The 17214-nt window shown below is 38.1% G+C and overlaps 1 protein-coding gene across 1 annotated transcript in view; it reads left to right on the plus strand.

The window, feature by feature from the left end:
- Window positions 1–2000: 2000 nt before the first annotated feature.
- The window catches only part of LOC132140729 (UDP-glucuronosyltransferase 2C1-like), a 15837-nt gene continuing 623 nt past the window's right edge, over window positions 2001–17214 (plus strand). The window contains exons 1-5 of the mRNA XM_059549647.1: window positions 2001–2755; window positions 14378–14526; window positions 16182–16313; window positions 16787–16874; window positions 16961–17180. Of these exons, the coding sequence (XP_059405630.1) occupies window positions 2029–2755; window positions 14378–14526; window positions 16182–16313; window positions 16787–16874; window positions 16961–17180 (1316 nt within the window). The 5' untranslated portion in view covers window positions 2001–2028. The remainder of the gene's footprint in view (window positions 2756–14377; window positions 14527–16181; window positions 16314–16786; window positions 16875–16960; window positions 17181–17214) is intronic.

Raw genomic sequence — 17214 nt, forward strand, 5'->3', positions numbered from 1 at the left:
AATAAGGTTAAAAAATACTGTAATTATTATTGTCTCTTTATGCAAAGATCTATCTTAAGTTGATTGCTGGCGCTATTTTAACAATAATTCATTTGAATATACATGGATGCGTCTAAGTCTTTAAAATCAAGAATTTACCTATTTGTTATTTAATCTAGCCTACTAGAACATGTTCAAAATATCTCCCACTATTACAGTATGCTCTCTTTTCAGATCACCTTCTGATTGAGTTATCCTTACAGACTGTTCGTAAATCCAGTTGCCTTCAAGGATATTGGAAATTTAACAACTCTTTATTAAAGGATACAATTTTTACAAATAATATAGAAACTTTAGTCTCCAATATTTTTAATTCCGAGAAGTCAGGCTATGCATCTAAATGGGAGTTATTTAAATTCAACTCGAAAGAGTTGGCAATTAAAAGAAGTAAGTAATTAAAAAAGGATAAAGACCGCTTAGAAACAGAATTATAAGGCTAAATTGATTCTCTCTGGAAAGTTCAAATCTCAAACACAGGAATATGAACTTCAGTTTTTAAAACTAAACTTGATGAATTGTATACTAGCGAGGCAAAAGGTGCTTTTGTGCGTTCAAGAGCTATATGGATAGAAAAGGAGTGGAATACAGCCTATGTTTTTGCTGCTTTCCCTTTAAAAATAAATTTTAGAAGAACTTCTTTGTCAGCATTATATATTAATAATACCTTATGCAAAGATCCTAAACTTTTTTCAGATTTTGTTAGCTCCTTTTATGAAAAACTTTATCAGTCTGACTTTAATTATGACCTCTGTAATTTTTTTACTGATGATATCCAAGTCTTTATTCCTTTTGATTAGTAATGATTTCAAAAACCTTTGTGACTCTGACCTCAGGAAAGAGGAATTACTATCTGCACTCCAACATATGAAAAAGGGGGAAAGTCCGGGCCCAGATGGACTTTCAATTTAATTTTATCAACAATTTTGGAAGATTTTAGAAGGTCCCCTCTTATAGTTTAATAAATGTATTAAAGAAAAGGATTTGGCCACAACTATGAAACAAGGCTTGATCTCTTGATCCCTAAACCTGATAAAGATGCTCTAAATATAGACAATTGGAGACCTATAACTCTCTTAAATGTAGACTACAAACTGTTGGCATTAGTTTATGCTAAAAGACAACAATCTGGACTAAGTCAAATCATTAATGAAACCGGTTTCATGAAGAATAGGCACATTAGTAATAACATTTCGCCTCATTTTTGACCTTCTGGACTATTCTGACCAAATTGATTCTGGAGCTCTCATTTTGTTGTTAGATTTTTGTAAAACCTTCGACACCATCAAACTTTATATCTTATATTTTTGTAGAAAAGTGATGTTTTTTTTTAATTAATATTATTTATTCTTTATAATAAAACATAATTTATACAATTAATACATTAAATTATATAATTGTATTATGTAGATATACAACCATGTAAAGGCCAAGCCAAACACTTACCAAGAATTTAAATATGCTAATACAGAGACCTAATCTATACTTTTTTAATCAGTCAATATGGTGCGATTATCTGCTTTTATTACACAACTGCTATCATCTTGTGCCTCAGTTATTGACTGTATTTACTGTAAAATGCAACAAGAGGACTTGCTGTTTTTGTACACTGTAATAAGATAATAAGCAAATAAGATTTTAAAACACTTTCTTCTCATTTAACATCCTCGTCTTTATGTGTTGAAAGACTGTGTGATATTATGCCTTAGGTGTTCATCTTATTACTTATTATATTTTTCTTTGTGAAACTTTGCATTTAAAGAGCTAATGTTTCAACTCAAATCAATATTTTGTGTGTAATTATTTACTTACGTGGCAAGTAAACTTGATAAGCAGGATAATGTACATCCAGCCCTCTGTTATGTGCAGCTAAAGATATCGTTTAAGACCTTCCCTTTTATTTGATTGTATAACTTTTGCATGTGCAGGCAGCAGTAGCTCCTCCTCCTCATGTTTGTTCAGTCTTCACAAAGAGTGTTGCTCACTGCTGTCATGAGTCCCAGAGAAAGTGCCAGACTTTTCCTGTTACTTCTGCTAAACCTGAACTTGCAGGGTGTGTCAGGAGGTAAGGTCATCGTCTGGCCTTCTGAATTCAGCCACTGGCTCAATGTAAAAGTCATCCTAGATGCACTGACCTCAAGAGGACACAGTATCACAGTGGTGACCCACACAGCTACGCCATCTGTCAACACCACCCCATCCGTGGGCTACAATGTGGATATTCTACAGGTACCTCACACGAAGCAGGACATCCTGGAGAATACAGAAAGGATGCTGAAATACTGGACTCATGATCTACCCAATGACAATATCATCAAGGCTTCAATGAAGCTCAAGGAGATGATTGACTTAGGCACAGAACAGAATCAGGCTGTGTGCAGGGAACTCTTTGCCAGAGAAGACCTTCTGGAGAAGTGGAGAAAAGAGAAGTTTGACGTCTTACTTGCAGACCCCCTCTTCATGTGCGGGGAGCTGCTGGCACAGAAGCTAAACCTACCATTAGTCCTCAGTCTCAGGTTTACCTTCGGTAACACTTTTGAGAGACTCTGCGGCCAACTGCCGGCACCGCCATCCTACGTCCCTGCAGTCGTCTCTGAGAATACAGATGAAATGAATTTCTTGCAGAGACTGAAAAACTTTCTATTTTATGGCACACAGGATGTCCTGTTTTATCTTGTGACTAAATCAAAGTGGGATCACTTTTATACGCAAGTGATGGGTAAGTACACTTAAACTTCTTTTGTGTGTCAGCATTAATTTGCTGCAATGACAAAAGCCTTTTTGTGTATGCATTATCTGGGATACATAAACAAAATACATAAAAAAGGGCTAGTTTTTTCCACATTTTTTACTCAAGCGAACACACTCATAAAAATAATATTTAGGCTCACATTTAACATTTATGTGTTTGAATTGCATATACAATTCGTCTGGAATAAATGGTTTTAACATAAACTTCATCTTATGCATATTTGTCAGTCATTCATAAATGTAACAGGTAAGATTTCTGTAATAGGATATGTGTTTAAAATACAAAATAATCCAGGTTCATATTTATCATCAATAAATCCAATTTGTTTTAATCTCATACATGTGAATACATTGAATACCGCTGGGTTTTGTTTTTCATGGTTAATTGTATTATAACCATATTCATACTTTCTTAACTGAGTAAATGTAATTGTTTTCACAGTTAACAGACTATGTAATGATTTTAATGGATTTTAATAAAGGCATTTGAAATAAATGATTAGTAAATAAATCAAAATAACTAATAATAAGTTATGCCTTTTATCCAGAAAATCAGAAGTTCAGAAATCTTACTTGTGTCTCATCTTACAATAATATATGACTGACAAATGCATTACATTAAGCTTTGAACTTTATGTTGTAACTGTGTAAGGTAAATTGCGTATAGACACACACCTTATAGAAAACTGTTGGACATTTCCACATTTCTGGCTTAGATAAAATACATTTAATTAATTACATGTTGAGCATTTGTGATCGTATGCCCTTATTGAGGTGGACTGTGTCAGGAGAAAAAAACGGTCTGGATTCAGTTGCGGGTTACACTGAGCTTTATTGAAAGCAGATAAGACAAGGCAGATGAGTATCGTTCCACAGTTTAGCTCGTTCGACAGCCGAATACCAGAGACATGAGCGCTGGAATCTTCTTGGAGTAGCTACTGCATTCGTGAGAACAAGAGGCAGAGCAAAACAGCAAAAGAAACTGGAGCCTGAAGACAAGACAAGGTGAGTACACAGACCAGCTCGAGCTATTGGTAAGAGTTACAACAGTCTGGCCATGAACAGAAAAACACAGGGAATTATAAAGAGAAAAAATTAGAAGAGCATTGAGAACAGGTGGCGAACAATTAAGGTTAACAACGGAGAAACAAGGAGGGCGGGGAAAACTCAAATCAAACAGGTACGCAGTGAGCAGTCAAACCATCCAAACACACATTCACAACCCCAAAAGGCAGGTGATTAGTCCCGAACCCTGACAGACTGATGATGAAAAACACACTCTTGAACTTTGCACTTCAACCATATGCACTCCCTACAAAGGCATGTTGGCAAACCCATGCAAAATGATTGGCTAAGAAAGTTCAGGCCAGTCCTTGGACTCTTTTATTGATTTTCAAAAGTATTCACATAGCTATAAAGGATATAAATCTGCCATGGAGAAAACCATGTTTAAACTTGTATCTAATTATGTGTGTGACGTACAGTATTTGTGCACATACAAACACAAGCAATTAAGAGAAAACTTAATTAATTGGATTTTTGACTCCTTTTAAGTCTAACATATCCTCAGATATATTCCCTCTTATAAGTCTCTTTGTATTGTAGCATACAACTTTATGAATTATCTGTATTCCTCTATAGAGGCTATTCTTCACTTTAGTTCAAAATTCAACCAAGGTTATTTAGAAAAAGAAAAACATATTTTCTTTAAGATCAATCTGTGCAAGCATTGGCAATTATTGTAACCCAAAACTCCATCAAGTCTCCATCAAGAGTTATGAAACAGTATTTTCCTTTTTTGAGCAATACCAATGTTTGCTTAATGCCTGTATTCTGAGTCAGTGTCATGTTACACTTACACAATGAACAAGATAATACAAAGCCATCACAAATGGTCTTAAATATGAACAATCAAATTCTGGGTCACCAGATGAACTGGCAGATCTTGCCAAGAACTTCTAACACTTCAAACATAAATGCAGCCACATTCCATTGAAGAATATAAAGTTTTATATAGTCAACATAATCAGTCTTGGGTAATAAACAAACTGAAAAACATGATTATGAAGGTTGTACAAAACCACTTTGAATAGGTTACCTGAGTTTCTAACACGTCACTAGCCTCAATCTTTTCAAACAATACAAGAAACATAAAACCACTTATACCACAAATAAAAATAAAACCCGCCTGTATTGCCAGTTATCAATGGAACCAGGTTTGGTCTGATTAATTTTTGCCGTTGTACAGCTCAATGTAATGTTTTTCAACAAATTTAATATTGCAATTAAAAGAAAATGTTTCATAGTGTAATTACTAAATGCAATTAGCTGAAAGTTAGAGTTCTTTTTGACCCACTTGGAACTTAACTAGGCTACAGCTTTATATGTAATTTCATAGTTCATAACATGCGCCACATCGTGGGCGAACTGTTGAACCGCAATCACAGCGTGACGGTTCTGGTGAACTCAGCCTCGCCAACTATAAACTTCACACAGCAGGAGAGGTTTCAGTATCTGGTGTTTGATGCAGTGGCGTAGCCACGAGGGGGCCTGGGTAGGCCTTGGCCCCCTCATTTACATATCCGGCCCCCTCAGATTTCCGATTGCTTAAAATAAAATAAGTAAAAGAATATGTTGATTTGTCACTCTGATTGATAGATTGACCAATCAAAATGCTGCACGGTAAAATGCGGCTGTTTTCAAACTTGATTTGATTAGCCTATGTCACGTGTTGTGCGTAACTGACGCGTCATCTTCGCTTGAGAGTTCATGAATATTCAGTGACAATGGCAGCTGCCGCGCAAAGTACAATATTACGCTTTTTCAAAAAAGCTCTGCGACAGCGAGTGAAGTGGCACCTGAGGCTTCTCAGGACACAGAAACACCTATTTCATCGCAGGAGTGTAGCGAAGACTTCCACGACACAGATCAGATGCCCGATGATTTTTGTCTGCAATTGATGAACCGCATACACAACCAGTGATGACAGCATTTACTTACACTGAATTTGCCAGAAAGAATCATTGCTTTTCCCCAAAATGGTACAATGAGTTCACATAGCTTGATTACAGTTCAGTAATAATCGCCCCTTTACTCCGCCTTGTCATGTGAAAGGTAATCCCATGGTTTGAATTATAGCCGCTTAGCTATGTTGTATGCTTTTATGCTGCTGAAACAGTGAAGTAAAAATGCTGTGAATTTATGCGGTATATATATTTGCTTATGCTGTATATATTCTGCTGTTTTTCGAACGTAAATTGGTGGATTTTCTGGACTGAGTATGATGACATCATTTAATAATTGCCCTTGTAGATTCTACGACGTAAGGTTAGACTCATGTAAAAGGTAATAATCACCGAGCTATGTTGTTGGCTGTTATGACTGTTCTGCTGAAATGGTGACGTAAATATGCTGTTTTAAATGTGAACAGGTGTCAAGCTGTTTTTATTTATAGGTGTTGAGAGAGATGGTGTATATATTTGTATGTGTGTGTGTCTGTATAATAATTTGCCCCCTCATTTTAAGATGGGACCCCCCAAAAATTGAATTCTGACTACGCCCCTGGTTTGATGTGGCTTTGAAGGCGCACAGTCTGAGCGAAATGCTGGTCGATATCTGGATGCAGTATCCCAGACCAAATATGGTCCAAATCGGTCTCCAGATCATGGATGTGTTGGGGAAAATGCGCGAAATGCAACATATTATGTGCGACCGTATGCTGCGTAACGAAACTCTTATCAGTCGCTTGACGGCTTTAAAGTTTAATGTGCTCTTAAATGATCCCATGATCATATGCAGTGACTTGCTGGCGAATATTCTGGGTCTTCCATCGTGCTTTCTCTACGGTTTTCGCTGGGGAGGATGTGTGGACAGATGCCCTTGCCGCCCTCTTATGTACCAGTTCCTCCGACGGAGATGACAGATCACATGTGCTTCATGGAAAGAGTGAAAATGTGATTGTGTATGTTGTTTATTCATTCGCGTATCGGATGACCTCGATGAGTTTGGACAATTACTACAGTGAAGTAATAGGTAAGATGTTCACGGATGTCAATGGTTCATAAATGTTGATCGTTCTCTGACGTACATCTTTATGTTGTGGAAAAATTGACGAGTTCCAGTTTAGCTATAAAGTTCTAGTAGGTAAAGTCAAGCTTTAATTCATTGTACACAGAGTCAAGAGACTTGAAATGTGTTACCCTAACTGAATCATCAGCAAACAACTTGCAGCAGCACTGAAGTATTTGTTGTAAAGTTTAAAGTTTGATATTTGTCTATATTCAGATACATACCCACCAGCTCTGTGTAGCTACATTTCAACCAAATTGTATATATATAGAAACACATACACATATAATGGCTTAAGGCTATTTTGTAAATTATTGAGCTGTACAGTACAGCCAAAATAACCTTTAAGAAAATTAACCACTGTTTTATTGTAGTAAAAGTGTAGTAACCATGTTTTTTGGCATTTTGATTACATTTTGTATAACCAGTTTTACTACAAATACCACAGATAAACTATGGTTCCCTTTCATAGGTCACTTCGATGCTGCAGTGACGTCACCATATGGGAACACCTCTTGGTGTGAAGAATGTCTGAAGCCCTATACCATCCTGCCAATTTCAGTTGCCAAATAGCGATTGGCACCGCCCTACGCATGCGTACGTATAGTATACCTGAGTGCCGCGCGCAATTTAGCTCATATTTTATTTCCTCCAGGAAAGCGAATCTTCTGTGCCCTAAGTAAAGCATCTTGCATTTTCAGCAACTTTCTTCATGGAGCAGTGTTCAACTCCTGTTCGCGGACGCGATGAGTTTTCGGTAGTGCAAGGAGACGTGTGGCAGGTTTATGTCCCCCCCCCGTCGCTTCAGCAGTTGCCGAAGCACCTCACGAGGCCATGGGTTGAGGAGACATGTACGACATGGATTACGAGGACAACGTTTCGCTGGAGTTCTCTACACGTCACTCACTCTCCCCGACTCGAGTGCAGGAAATCGGCAAAAACTTAGTGGAAAAATAACCCGTTGGTTTTGCGAACAAGGTTTTACAACCCACCCCGGAGGCCTACGATGTTATCTCCTTCGGTTGTGGGCCACATGACAACGACATTTTGTCCACCATGGCCTCGGAGTCAGAGGACATCATGGCTGACACATGCAGCTCTCTCCCTCCCAGTGGACAGGAGAAGCATGCATCCCCCTCCTACAGCGAGCTGTTGGACGTGGTTTCCCACGTAGTGGATAAACTGGGGCTGGATTGGGAAGTTGAGAAGGCCGAGGCCTAACCCAAACATGGCGGACCATGGCTATACAGCGATGCCGCCAGTGGAAGAGACTCTCGCCGAACATCTCGTGCCTATTTCAGCCACAGCTTGGAAGTCTCGCCCCCTTCTTCCTTCAAAAGCATGTCGAGTCACGTCCAACCTCGTCGGCAAGTCCTACCTGGCTGCAGGTCAGGCGGCTGCCTCTCTCGGTTCTTCAAGCCTACCAAGCGGAGCTCTTAAAGGAATTTGAAGTGGGAGATGGAATCATACCCGAGGTTTACGACCGATATTGGATTTACGCCATTTGAATCTTGCACTCAGGACGAGCAAATTCAAGATATTGATGGTAAAGTCTATTCTGTCTCAGATTAAACCAAACAATTTTTTTTGTCACAATCGATTTTGGTGACACGGAGGTGTGTTATGTCAATAAAACTTTGGATGTCAGCTAGGGGTGTGCATGGATAGTCGAACAATCGAATATTCGTTCTGCTCTAATTATTCGATAAATAAAAATGACATTCGAATTTCGACATATTTTTGCTTGCCATAAAAAAAGAATAAAAAATCCACAATAAAACCTAATTCGGTCACTTTCTGTGATTCTCCACGGCATATTTGAAGATGTATGCAAGCAAAAAATAATTAATGAATGAATAAGAACTGCGGTCTTCTACAGTACTTCAAATATGCCGTGGATAATCACAGAAAGTGACCAAATTCAAGAACATTGTTGCGGCATTTCAAACTTTTTTGAACATTATCAGAACATTTTCCTTAATGCGAGTGGTGCGGATGCAGCCGCCGCACCAACGATGAAGAGGATGCAATGCCCACTCGTCGGAAAAAAGGCTGAGCCAGTTCTTCAGTGATGATTACAGAGAGTGCAGCCGAGACGAGTGGGAACAGTTCTTGCTGGAGCCATGTATTCTTCCAATTGAGGATCCCATTCAGTGGTGAAACGAAAACACGAAGTGCTTCACAAAACTTATTCGCTTAGCACACCGTCATTTGTGAGTCCCGCCAACGTCTGTGCCGTCAGAGCGCGATTTCTCTGCGGCCGGCCTTATTGTTTACAGACTAAGGAGCCGACTTTCCCCAGATCATGTTTACATGCCCGTGTTTCTTAACAAGAACATGTAAAACAATAGAAAAAAAAAGCAAAAAAAGATTTGCTGACAGTTTCAAAGTTTCAAAGTTAAGTGTAAGCTACATTCTGTACAATAGCCTAATTGCTGCAGGCTGCTTTACGTTTTTTCTTTGTTCACTTTTTTTTTTTTTGCTTTTAATCTGTACTTTTGTTTGTTTGCACGCATTGTTAGAGGTTTTCAGCTACAAAACACGATGTGTAATGTTCAAGCTTATTGTGTGTAAGCTTGTTCAAAAATGACGGAAACAACAAATGTTGCTGAAAAATAACGTCTGTCTCATTAAACTTAATTTAAATAAAAGAATATTTGAATATTCATTTTTTGTGAGCTCAAACATTCGAATGTGATATTTGCGGAAAAAGTCATTTGAATCTTCAAGCTTATTGTGTGTAAGCTTGTTCAAAAATGACGGAAACAATAAATGTTGCTGAAAAATAACGTCTGTCTCATTAAACTTAATTTAAATAAAAGAATATTTGAATATTCATTTTTTGTGAGCTCAAACATTCGAATGTGATATTTGCGGAAAAAGTCATTTGAATCTTCAAGCTTATTGTGTGTAAGCTTGTTCAAAAATGACGGAAACAAATGTTGCTGAAAAAATAACGTCTGTCTCATTAAACTTAATTTAAACTTAATGTTCAAGCTTATTGTGTGTAAGCTTGTTCAAAAATGACGTGTAATGTTCAAGCTTATTGTGTGTAAGCTTGTTCAAAAATGACGTGTAATGTTCAAGCTTATTGTGTGTAAGCTTGTTCAAAAATGACGTGTAATGTTCAAGCTTATTGTGTGTAAGCTTGTTCAAAAATGACGTGTAATGTTCAAGCTTATTGTGTGTAAGCTTGTTCAAAAATGACGGAAACAATAAATGTTGCTGAAAAAATTACGTCTGTCTCATTAAACTTAATTTGAATAAAAGAATATTCGAATATTCGTCTTTTGTGAGCTCAAACATTCGAATGTGATATTTGCGGAAAACGCCCATCCCAAATGTCAGCCGAATTCCTTCGAACTGGAGTTCGGTTGCGGATTTGTGTTTGCTGCGAGGCTGTCACGACAGACGCATCTTTGACGGGTTGGGGAGCTGTTTGTCAAGGACGCCCAGCTCACCGAGTATGGACGGTGACACAACGTAGCTGGCATATAAACAGGGTGGAAATGCTGGCAGTTTTTCTAGCTCTCCAATATTTTATGAGTCTACTGATCGGCCGTCATGTGTTAATCAGGTCAGACAACATAGCGGTTGTGTCGTATCTGAATCATCATGGAGGATTATGCTTTCGCCCCCGTGCAGGCTGGCGAGGAATATTCTTCTTTGGTCTCAGAACAGATTTCTGTCGATCAGAGTGGTTCATGTCACCGGGCACTTGAACTTTGGAGTGGATTTGCTCTCGAGACAGAGCCTGGAGGAGGAAAAATGGAGGTTGCACCCACAAATGGTGAGCCTTATATGCTGAGTGATTGGAGAAGTGAAAGTGGACATATTCGCGTCGAGCAAGACTACGCATTGCCCACTATGGTTCTCCCTATGCCCTCCATCGCCCCTAGGCTTGAATGCGTTACCACACGATTGGCCCAGGACCAGCTTATATGCTTTTCCTCCAACTCGACTAATTCCAGCGGTTTTATCCAGGATAGAGCTGGACAGAGTGGAGCAGATGCTGTTGGTGGCTCCGTGGTGGCCCATGCAGCCGTGGTTTGCCGATCTGGTCAATCTGCTTGCGGGCTCTCCTTAGGAGATTCCTCTCAGACAGGACTTACTATTGCAAGCACGAGGAATGATTTGGCACCCAAGGCCAGACCTTTGGAAGCTGTGGGCGTGGCCTCTGAGCAGAGTGAGTTAATATGTCCCGGTCTTTCAGTTGAAACTACCGAGACAATAATGAATTCTAGGGCAGCTTCTACGAGATGCTTATATGCCTTGAAATGGAATCTGTGGATCCAGTTTACTACCCCGTGGCTTCAGTACTGGAGATTCTTCAAGCAGTGGCTTCATCGCAGGCTTTTCTCAGTGGATCCTCAGTGGATGATATCTGTGCTGCGGCAGGATGGTCCTCACTGAGCACTTTTGTCAAGTTTTACAGTCTGAATGTGAGGACGGCTTCTGGCTCCCAGGTTCTCTGCGCTTGAGCCGATGCTTTCCCTGGATCCCACCTATCTCAGGTAAGTCAGGCATTATAGTATAGGGTTCCCAGCTTCGAATTGACCTATGAAAGGGAACATCTTGGTTACGTATGTAACCACAGTTCCCTGAATAGGGAATGAGATGCTGCGGTCCCGCAGTTCCGTACCTTGATAGCGTTCCTCAGTTAATGACATCTGAGCGAAATACTGCGCAGCACTCAGGTATACTATGCGTAGGGCAGTGCCAATTGCTATTTGGCCAATGAAATTGCCAGATGGTATAGGGCTTCAGCGAGGGGTGTTAACATACGGTGAAGTCACCGCAGCATCTCGTTACCTATTCAGGGAACCGTGGTTACATAGGTAACCAAGATGTAAGTGTAGCAAAACCTAAATTTATTTGTAGTTACCATGGTTTAACTATAGTAACCATGTTTTTTCTGTTGTTGTTGTTTGTTTGTAGTTAAACCATGGTTAATTTTCATGAGGGAATATTCCCACTGAAAAAAATAGCCCTGCATAAAAACATAAAAAGTAAAAAAAAAAAGGACCATTGAGGCTACAGTACATTTTCAAGCATATTTTAAACAAGTGTAGATTTAATGCAAGTAAAATTTTCAAAAGTAATAAAATTCAATAAGATTTGCATTCAGTTACAATAAAAGACATTTCATCACAAAATGAACATTGGTTTAAACATTACTCAGAAAGCTTATTAGACACAGGTCCTTAGCAAAACCCATGTCCGCATGGCCTTTCTATTTTTTTTTTAAGATACAATGAAAAGTGTAGAATAAACAAACAAAAATTTTTATAAGTTAAATAAATAATAAATAATTTTTTTTTAAATGAAAATATTAACTTGGTCTGGTTAAATAAATGCAAGTACAGTCAGAGACTTTATAATAGCTCCCAAAAAAAACATTGGCTTATTGTATTGTATTGTAAGTAGATTATTTTGAAGTGCAATGTGATTCAGAACCAGAACAATCAACCAAAACCAACCAACCAAAAATATTTCTGAATCCTGACTCTTGCAACTTAGCAACTTTAGAACATAATATTCACCTTCATACAACTTGTATCTCTTTCTAAAAGAATGCAATGGATGATTGATCACAATCACACATTTTTAGAGAGGAAAACCTGTTTATAAAAAAGTTATTGATCCTTTGCAAAACATCAGAAGGTGTCTTGTTTCAACTGTCAGTACGTAATTACACACCATTTTTCAATTTCAAGTCCACCAGCATTAATCCACTCTCCTGTCTGGTTTGTTCATATCTGGAACAAATGGCAGATTCCATGGTACGATTGGTCTGATCGTCTGTCAGTCAAACTCCCAGCAAAGGATCAATTGAGAATAGTTGTCTTCATTGTTTTTGTCAGTGCAGTATAATCACCTCTAGTGTCAACTGAAAGTGCATCAGTAAAGTCTCTCAGTGCTCTTATCCAGAAGCAGATATATTTCACCATGATTTCTGGGAATTTATTTGTGTTTCTACTGCTGTGTTGAGTAGAGGCTGGTAATGCTGGCAAGGTTTTGGTGTTGCCAGGCAAGTACAGCCACTGCCACAACATGCGCCATTGACGCGGTGGTCGATTGTAATCACAGTTTAACTGTTCTGGTCAGTTCTTCATCACCTACTGTTCCACACACACGGAAGGAGTGGTTCAATGTGTATGAAGTCAACATGAAGAAAAAATAGAGAGTTCATTAATCACTGGATGAAGGACTCAGTCGCCAAATATGAGCGAATCTTCATGGTCTGGTGAGTGATAACCAACTTTATGGTTCTCACTGATGATGTTTGCAAGGGCATGCTTCACATTGAGGATCTTTTACAAACTCTTCGGGAATTTAATTATGATAAGCTTTTTCTGATCCTATGCCATGTACTGAATTGAGTTGTGTGACTGCAAAAAGATGTCAGTACGCTCTATTTTTCAAGTTCAAGTCCACCGACATTAATCTACTCTCCTGTCCAGTTTGTTTGTTGGAAAAAAATTGCACATTCAGCATTATGATGGTCAGTTCACCTGTCAATCAAACTTGCAGCAAAGGGTGAATTGTGAGGGGGAAAGTCAATTGCAAGATATAAATTTGCCATTGTAAGAAATGGTCTTTTTTTCTTTTCAGAATTAGACTTTCTAACTCACAATTGAAAGATTATATCTCACAATTCTGAAAAAAAAACTGAACTGCAAGAAATAAACTTAACAATTGCTAGAAAAAAGTCAGAATTTTATATCTATGTACAGTCTATATCTCGCAATTATGAGAAAAAAAGTCAGAGTCAGAATTGAGAGATGTACATTTATAATTAAGAGAAAGAAAAGTCAGAATTGTGTGATTAAAATTTTTTTGCAATATGTTTGTTTTATTTTTTATTCAGTGGGAAAAACAGGCTTCCATAATTTCTTTCACCATTTACGTTTACGTTTACATTTCTTTGTGATTGTTCATTACAAGCATGGAGGTGTGATGGAGGCTTTTAGCCCCTCCTTCCGTAGATTGCATGGATATGTAAGTATGTGGTGATGATGACTTTATGAGTGAGTCATTGAATCAGTCACTCAACTGATTACTTATAAGTTAGTTACTTGGGGTGTAGACCTCAAATAACCCAGTCAACAGGGAAAAAAAATAAGCATGTAAATACTTGAACCTGACTATTTTGTAAATAGATTTTTAAAAATCCTTTCTTTGCAGTTTTCTTGAGTACTAAATAAGGATGCTGTAAATAAGACAAAAGAAAGCACAAATATTAAATGGTTAATAGTATGAAAACCAACAAGTAGCATTTTTCTTTTTTATAATTAGTTGTTTATTATGTGGTCCAACAGGTCTGGGTTTTTGAACTCTTTAAGGTTTTGTAGATGACTGTATACCTGAAATTTTTATTGCAGTATAGTGTATAGTGTGTATTGAAAGAGATAAGGACAAGAAGGCTGTAGATAAAGTAGTTAAATCAGAAGAAAGCAACATTTTTACACTTGATCTACTGTACATCAACTGAGTGGCACTGTATCTCTGTATGTCACAGGAAAACCCACAACAATGTGTGAGACCATGGGAAAAGCCGACATCTGGTTGATTAGAACATACTGGGATTTTGAGTATCCACGCCCACTTCTGCCTAATTTTAAATTTGTTGGAGGACTACACTGCAAACCCGCCAAGCCTCTGCCAAAGGTAATGACTTTGCTTTGACTCTGTTTTGAAATATCTGCTCTTCTAAAATATTCTTGATTCTTGATATTCACGATGATATTCTTATTTTTTTTATTTTATTTTGCATCATTGCATCAATTGAATTAACCAAGTAATATTATTATGGGATTTATGTATGGAGCAGCATTTCATTTAGCTCATAACATGCTATGTGGCAGTGCAGTCATCAAAGTCTGACTACAGCAGGCATAAATTGTACAATCATGGCCAAATGTTTTGGCAGTGACATTTTGTGTTTTGCAAAGTTTGCTGCTTAACCTGTTGTGGTGTTCATTCACATTGTTTCTAGATTATTGTGGAGAGTGATCAGATGCATTTTAAATAATTGCTAAAACTTCATTGACCAAAAATTTTTACTTTTCACAAAAAAAAAAAAAAAAAAAATTCACTGTTTTTTGATCCTGAAACAAAATGACCTGCTAACATTAATTGACTAAGTATATCTGCAGCACATATGAAAATGTGAATGAGTACTAGTCAGGTGAAATCAGGTGAAGTCATACTAATTAGATTGTAAGAGGAGACTGATTGCTTTAAACTTAGGGAAGAAGCATTATTTTCTCTGAAGCTTCCTTGCGGCTGTTTGGGACATCTGGAAAATTGATTTTTTTGGAGAAGAAAAGGTAAACGCTACCATGAGCCCTGTGACATGCCAACAGTGAAGCACCCTGAGACCATCCATGTGTGGGGTTGCTTTTCAACCAAGGGAGCGGGCTCTCTCATAATTCTGCCCAAAAACATTTCAAGGAATTAAAAATGGTATCACAAAATTTATGCAATAGCGACCTCTTCCAACGATCCATGAACAGTTTGGTGATGATCTGTGCATTTTCCAGCATGATGGAGCACCATGTCACAAAGCAAGAGTGATAAAGAAGTGGCTCGAAGATCATTACATTGAAATTTTGGATCCATGGCCTTTATTTATACAGTGCTTTTAACATTACAGATTGTGTCAAAGCAGCTTTACAGTATCAAATAGGAAAATGGTGTGGGGGGGCGCAGTTCTCCCCCGGCCAGACTAACCAGCAGGTTACCAGCAGATCCATGCTGCAGCAAGCAGCATAACATGATCACCATGTTTTGAGCGCCACCTAGTCACAAAAACTATAGACCTGTTAACATTCACACATAGTTATGTTCATCACGTTCACTTTGAATGCTCAATACAATGTAGTTCACCTTAGTCTTTCATGTGCAGTTATATCAGGATGTAGGATCAGCAGATCTTAAATTTGTAATCCCACACTACGTTGACCTCAAAAGATACTGTGGATTTGCAGTGTCAATCCTAGTCTGTAAACTGCATACTTTGACCATGATAGCTTATTTCTGATAGAAAATCAGTTCCATTTTAAGCCACTAATGAAATGCTAGATATAGGGGAAAAGGCAATAATTTAACAGAATTTTATACATCTAGTTTGTAATTATTATGTTTGCTGCTCAGATGGCAGACACTGAATATCCCACACTTCCTGTCACTCCACTTGACATTTGTGTATACTTTCGAGTGGCTTTGTGATCAGATGTGTGCGCCACCGTCCTGCATGATCATATGAGCTTCACAGAGAGAGTGTGACAGTGACAGTATGTGCTCATTTGTATGTCTTTTAGGAACTGGAGGAGTTTGTTCAGAGCTCAGGAGATCATGGCATCATTGTGTTCTCATTGGGTTCCATGATCAGCAACCTGACAATGGAAAGAGCAAACACCATTGCTTCTGCTCTTGCCCAGATCCCACAAAAGGTGTGTAACTTTTTATCTTTTTATAGCAATAGAACAGCTGCCTTGGCTCTGGAAATACTTTGTCAGTAATTTTGTCTGTAGGGGTTTCAATACCAATAATGCTCTTATCAATTACTCAATGCCACGTTGTTTCAAGCGATATAAATTAAGCACTTTAGAGCACTTAGATTGTGTCTGAGAAGACACAGTCACTTTACATGGTCAAGCTAGCACATGTGAGCTTCACTGTTTGCCATATTTGAGGTTATCTATGTATATGATTATATGCAAATTAAAGTCTAAAATAATTTGCTCATCATACAGAGCAATAATGTACTATTTTACCCTCAGAGTTTAGGTGTTTTAAAAGGGTTACCAGAATACATTATTTTAATAAAATAAAATTATAACTTTTTCTATAAATTTACTGCTCAGGTGTTCAAATGTGTCTTAGAGCAACTGTTAATAAATTCCCCATATGTGCATTTGCATAGGTCGTTTGGCGTTATCATGGGAAAACACCAGAAACTCTTGCTCCCAATACAAAACTCTATGACTGGATCCCACAGAATGATTTGCTTGGTAAGAAAGTGTTGTCATTTGGGCTCAGTATACATGAAGGACTTTAACTGATATTGTATAGATGCAGACTTTATTTTATATGATAGGTCATCCAAAAATGAAGGCCTTCATTACCCATGGTGGGACAAATGGACTGTATGAGGCTATTTATCATGGTGTTCCAATGGTGGGCTTGCCACTGTTTGCTGACCAGCCTGATAACCTAATGCACATGAAAACCAAAGGAGCTGCTGTTGTTCTTGACATCAACAAAATGCAGTCCAAAGACCTGGTGGATGCACTCAAGACTGTCTTAAATAATCCATCGTGAGTTAAGTCTAAAGGACTTTTCCAGTTAGTT

The sequence above is a fragment of the Carassius carassius genome, chromosome 5, assembly GCF_963082965.1.
Source record: "Carassius carassius chromosome 5, fCarCar2.1, whole genome shotgun sequence".
NCBI lineage: Eukaryota > Metazoa > Chordata > Actinopteri > Cypriniformes > Cyprinidae > Carassius > Carassius carassius.